General features: G+C 35.9%; 2 protein-coding genes across 3 annotated transcripts in view; one reads left to right on the top strand and one right to left on the bottom strand.

The window, feature by feature from the left end:
• Positions 1–913: 913 nt before the first annotated feature.
• The window catches only part of LOC110019741 (glyoxylate/hydroxypyruvate reductase HPR3-like), an 18,097-nt gene continuing 12,706 nt past the window's right edge, over positions 914–6,304 (bottom strand). Inside the window, exon 4 of one of the 2 annotated variants that reach the window (XM_020717542.1) lies at positions 914–1,018. The gene's annotated coding sequence lies outside the window, so the exon portion shown is untranslated. The remainder of the gene's footprint in view (positions 1,019–6,304) is intronic. The other variant, XM_020717540.1, reaches the window with a different exon arrangement.
• The window catches only part of LOC110019740 (leucoanthocyanidin dioxygenase-like), a 3,874-nt gene continuing 898 nt past the window's right edge, over positions 3,329–6,304 (top strand). The window contains exons 1-2 of the mRNA XM_020717537.1: positions 3,329–3,588; positions 3,978–4,351. Coding sequence (XP_020573196.1) covers positions 3,460–3,588; positions 3,978–4,351 — 503 coding nt within the window. The 5' untranslated portion in view covers positions 3,329–3,459. The remainder of the gene's footprint in view (positions 3,589–3,977; positions 4,352–6,304) is intronic.

Below are 6,304 nucleotides of genomic sequence, written 5' to 3'. Positions count from 1 at the left end.
CAGCTTATCCAGCTTATGCTGATAAACAGTTTATCCTGATAATCTACTGATAAGCAGTTGATCCGGATAAGTTGACTGGTTGTTTGGTTTGTGTTTGTTTGGTTTTTGTGTTTGGAAAACAACTAATTCTGGATAAATGATCATTTTGCCCCTGTTATGGATAAGTGTTTAGTTGTTTGGTTCGTGCGTTTTGTAAACAGCTTATTTGCAGATTTTTTTAGATAAATGGACAATCTGTCATGCAGAATTTGTAATTTTATCAACAAAACGACAATATATACCCATTTGTTATTTTAGAACCAATTAACCCACTGCATACCCATTTGACATATACAGACTGCCAAAAATTTGATATTAACAAATTTATCAACCTTCTTAATACAATCATATAGGGGAGATAAAAGTGAAGATTTAAGAATTCATAGAAGAAAAATTCTAGTCACCAAAAACAAAATTCTAGGCAAATTTTTAAAATTAAAGTTCAAATGTTAAGACATAAAAATACAAAATATTTATATCACTCAAATATTTTGGATCACATCACATAAGCACAGTTACATAAATAAAAGTGAAATACACCTTCACACACTAATATGTAATATAATGAGACCCAAAAAAAATAACATGTTAAAATTACAAGGAAAAAAATTATAATATTGACTTTAAAATGTAGAAGCATATCACGACGAATGCTGTCTGGTTCTGACACCCCAGAACCCTATGCAAACATGTCTGACTGGTATATCGTAGAAACAGAAGCACTCGAACTAGAAGCGATTTTCTCAATCGTGATACCGACGAACTCCGAGCAGTGGTATCCAGTTGGGATATCATAAAAACGGACGTATTGTTGGCCCACCTGACGAAATTGCAGTCCTCCTGTCCTTGTGCCCACCGCAGGCACCTGTAGAATTGTCGCATGTATCTATGTGGTTGGCGTAACGTGAGTAGCAATGACGGTAGCCCGCACCGACACATCATTTGCCTGGACTTCCCTGAATATCTGAAACTCACCGTCCTGCAGTTATTAAAAAGAAAATAGGTCAGACAAAAAAATTAAGGAAATAAAGAAAATATACTTCCTGAAGTATGGAGGCAACGATTGCCGACAACAAAATTCTGCTCCACAGTTATCTCAATAAAATCAGTAGAAATAAGAAGTAACAAAAAAATAGAAGATAAATTCATATAGTAGTAGTTGCCCATTGAGTTATTTTGATTAATATAACACCTGATTAATATATAACACCCTCACAACATTTTAGCAAAGCAAAAGAACTGAACTTTTAGAAAACTTCCCTGACAAAAATTATTGTCATTCCATGGAGCCAAACATATATGCATTTACTCAACTGAATTAAACAACAGGTATTTTAATGGTAATTTCAATTTTAGAAGAAACCAACACATTTCAGCCAAGCAACTTCAGAAGAAACGAATCAAATTTCAGCATAGCAGCTTCAACTGTCAAATTTAAAACAATTCTTATGCCCAAATTTAAAGTTGCGGTAATTTCAATTTTAAAGCAGGCAATTTAAAGCACCGCGTCCTTCCAGGTTTAAAGCAGTTAATTTGAAGTAGGCAACTTCCTCCCGGATTTAAAGCAGATAAATTCCTTCCAACCATATTTCAAGCAGGTAACTACCCTTCCTAACATTTTTTAAAATTCAAAATGAGCTACTGTTGCTGAAGCAGCGGTTGCCCTACAAGAAGGGCCATCCAAGCTGCAATGAGAGGCATCATCATACTCAAATTCGCAACCAGTACCCTACACAAGCACATAACCAGTACCCTATTATAATAGTAATGCTCACTGCTCTTGCTACCTCTGAAAATTGAAGAAAAATCTAACAATTGGATGTTTCAAATACTTTTCTCCATGGCATGGTTGGCATGGTTAAGACCCCGTGCTTCACTAACACTTACACTGGCAAACTGTATAAAACTATGTATGTGGATATCAAACAAACAAAACTCATAAAACCACAAGCTTTGAACAACTTATCTATGTTGATGACATTCTCATAACATGAAACTCCAGCTTAGACATTAGTACACTAATTCACACTCAACAACCAATTTGGCCTAAAAAAAATTCACACCCCCTGCAATACAATCCAAGGCCTGAACCCCCATCTCTACTGCAGAAAGTAGTGCATGAATATCAGCTGAGACGTGTTGCTCAATCTCGTTGACATTCCCAGAATAAGAATTTTAGAAAAGCATAAAAGACAGCATTTCATGTCAGGAAAATTCCAACATAAACATCTATATGCAGAATACATATACATCTATCAAGTTTTTGCATTCTTATCAAAGAGTATTCCTCAAAACAAATGGGAAAATTTCAACATATCAAGTTTCTGCATTCAACTCTTTGTCAATGTAAACATGAGGAAAATTCCAGATCTCCAGTCAGGAGAACAACTGCGATTGCAGTTCAATTAAAAAAATTATATCATCTTCGACTTTTCACGAACGACTCTCACTGTGCACATCCACAAAAATCTCTTATCTACCGTTTTGCAGATCCACAGAAAAAAAGAGATCCAACCGCATTTCCCGAACGACTGCAAATGACGAAGAAGGAAGACGAGACATGCGAAGGAAGAGTTATACCTGTTGAGAGAAATGTGGAATGAGTACAAATGCCGAAGAAGGAAATGCCGAAGGAGAAAATGCACCGGATCGTAGAGGACCGCTTAGGGCATGCGAAATGCGAAGGATAAATGTCAGATGACATGAGGGTGAATGCATATGAGGGCAGGGTCACGGGAGTAATAATTCGATCGAAAACGCGGCCTGCGGGGATCTTCCTACGGTCCGCATCTTTTACAAATTCCAAAACACCATTTTTGATAATCTAAAAATAAGTGTGAACCAAATAGGACGACAACGTTTTCAAAATGTCGTCAGCACTTATAAACTGCCCCAAACGGGCCTAAGTCACGATTAAGGAAGAATGTGATGTCGTCCAAGCATCCTATCAATCAAATATCTGAATAATGATGTTAATTAAGTTTTCATTATATTATTAATTAACTTAAACTAATTACGGATAGAAACGCCACTACAAAAAAAAAATTCTATAAAGCATATTTTTTCATACATAGTTTTTCTCACACTTAATAACTTTGATGACATTTTTGTTACTTATAATATTATTATGCAATCAAATTTAAAATAATAAAAAATAACAGTTATTTTTCACATAAATCATGTTTATATTGGCTCAACTAATATTGTAAAAACCTTGCGAGAAGGTGAGCTGAGCACGTGGTCTGCTAACATCCTTTCTACACCGTCCGGTCTTCACTTTCGCCCTTCCATTCCGCCTCTCTACACCTTCCATTCCATAAAACCCCCACCCATATCTGATCTCGTTCCTCACACAACCAAACAACCTCACCGCGCAGCCGCCGCCAGAGATAGCCCGCAATCACCACCGTCCAACATACAATGGCCACCAAAGCAATCCCACCTACTCCAAGAGTGGAGATCCTCGCAAACAGCGGCCTCAGCTTCATCCCCGCCGAGTTCGTCCGCCCACAATCTGAACGCCAACACCTCCAAGACTCCCTCAACAAGGTAATGACCGGGCCTACATGTAGATATTACCCTTCCTTCCTAAATTTCAATTTTTTACAGTTGGTTTTATCATATGCCCTTCTGAAATATCAATTTTGTCTCTCTTGAAATAGGAGTAATTTGTCCCCTCAAAAAAAGATAACAAATTGTGTCACTACGGACGACGAATAGCTGTGCAACAACTTGGCATACACCGCACTAGGTGGTCGTCGGCTATGCCGAGATGTTGTTGGTCGGCTATTGGTTGTCCGCACATAAAATCTCGCAGATGACTGAATGCAATTATTTTTCTCAAAAAAAAAGATACTGATTTTGCCGCCCGAGTTATGTGACCACGGAACAGTATGTATGTATTTTATCACTATTTAATAGCTTGAAAATCCTTGTAGAACCCCTGCGGTGTTGAGATCCCAATCGTCGATCTCGGGGGGTTCTCATCAGAGGAAGGGCGGCGGCGGCGGTGCGTGGAGGAGGTGATGGCAGCTGCAGAGGAGTGGGGGGTGATGTTCCTCGTGAACCACGGTGTGCCGGAGGAGCTCATTGAGCGGCTGCAGGCGGCGGGGAAGGGGTTCTTCGAATTGCCGGTGGATGAAAAGGAGAAGTATGCTAATGATCAGTCAAGGGGACAGATACAGGGCTATGGGAGCAAGCTAGCAAATAATGAAAACGGTATACTTGAGTGGCAGGATTACTTTTTTCACCTCGTCTACCCCCCGGAGAAGACGGACCTCACCATCTGGCCGACCCAACCCGCGGACTACATGTAAGTTAATACTCACGTGTTAATTCGTCAATTCCATGGGAACACGATGACTGGTACGATTTTTTGCTTAATGCCTTACTGCTTTTAGAAAAATTATTATGTGTGAAATTCACATGCATGCGGACTTATATATTGGTTGTATGTAATCATGTTGTACTGAAGTTTGCACGCATATATTATAGGCACCTAATAATTACTCCCTATTTTTAAGCTTAATTCAATATATATATATATATATATACATATATATATATATATATATATATATGTGCTTATGACACCCAAATCTTATATATTTACCTTTCCTGCACAAAACTTCAATTTTTACGGACACAACACCCAACTAAACTTTTTCCCAAAGTAGGAACAGTGAAATACACTTTTTTATGTATGGGTAAGGTGCTTTTCCCGTAAAAATTGAAATTTAGGTGCAAGATAGGTAAATGCATAAGACATTCTGTCAATTTGGCGCATTAACAAAAAAAAACATGTTGGGACTTTATTATGAATTTTAATATTTGAGTGATAATTCGAGAAACACGCATATTTTCTGTCCGGACATCTGACATATCTCTACGTGCGATGCAGGTTATTTCTGGGTTATTTTCAATAATCCTGAAATAACTCAAAAATAAAGACAGCGGGTTATTTCTGGGTTATTTCGGGATTATTGAAAACAACTCATAAATAACATGAAAATAACTCAGTAATACCCTGCGCCGCACGTAGCGCTACGTCAGAAGTCCGCACAGAAAAATTTTTGTCGAGAAATAGATGAAAGAGAAGTTTGTTAAGAAAAAAAAATATTTAAGATGAGATCAAAATAAAGTGTGATCTGCGTGATTTATTTGATGTGTTGCTAATAATGATAACATCACTAATTGTGATAACAATGTAATGGCTCTCAATTTGAGCAATGATATTCTAGTTTTATAAATTACAATGCTACAAATCAATTACGGTCATCAAGACTTCAATGGTACATAACGTTTGTCCCTATTTTGTTTCACTCACGAATACTATAAATGCACACTTGGAAAAGATTACATTCTTTACCAACATTGATTTTACTTGGTTTCCAATAAAGTATTACATGTTCCATAAAAATCATGGGCATCATACTATTGAATTTCAATTTTTTTTAACTTGGTTGAAGTGTCAATCATGTTAAAAATAAATAAATAATGTTCCTTGATGATTTATGGTCACATGCCAAGATAATGCCTCTTGAAAAGGCAATAAAATGAGCAAGTCCTAACATAGTCAATCCACATTATGGGAGTCATAGCATATGTTATTCGCAAGTTAATCGTAAAGGATTTGGGTTAGGGATGTACTTGTACCTTAACCTCATCAATATGTTATGTGGAGCATTTTGTATTTTTTTCACAAACGATGACTAACAAATAAAAATGGTGATATCTATGGGACGCAATTAACATTATGATAAATTTCCCATTTTCCAAATTAGCAGCATTTTCTATGAGATCCTTTAAATATATCAAAACTAAATTGTTAAATAGTGAGACTTCTTTTGTTAAAAATGTTTAAAATTTCATAAAAAATCTAAATTTAAGTGCCTCATAATGGTGCACTCCTAAAATGTGTGAGCATTTAGAAAGTTACCCAATAAGATAAAATTATGATGCTATTAGGCAAAAGAAAATAATATCTTGAATGTTATAAGTTCAAACAATTACAAATAGTATCAAAGTGTACCCTAATTAAACATAAAATCCAAAGTTAAGTTCATGAAGTAAGTATTCCATAATGATTTTCAATCCTTAAGAAAAGGGAGTGATCCATTTAAAATTTTCTACATGTAAAAATTCTAATTCAACTTAAAAGTTAAATTATTTAATAAAATATGTATTTTCCTATTTAGGCATATCTAATCCATTTATATTATTTGCACACATGTTATTTTTACCCAATAAGATCTATATATATATA

Source organism: Phalaenopsis equestris, unplaced genomic scaffold (genome assembly GCF_001263595.1).
Source record: "Phalaenopsis equestris unplaced genomic scaffold, ASM126359v1 Scaffold000076, whole genome shotgun sequence".
Lineage (NCBI taxonomy): Eukaryota > Viridiplantae > Streptophyta > Magnoliopsida > Asparagales > Orchidaceae > Phalaenopsis > Phalaenopsis equestris.
Note: the sequence above shows the minus strand (reverse complement) of the source record. Positions and strands in the feature narration are given on the sequence as shown.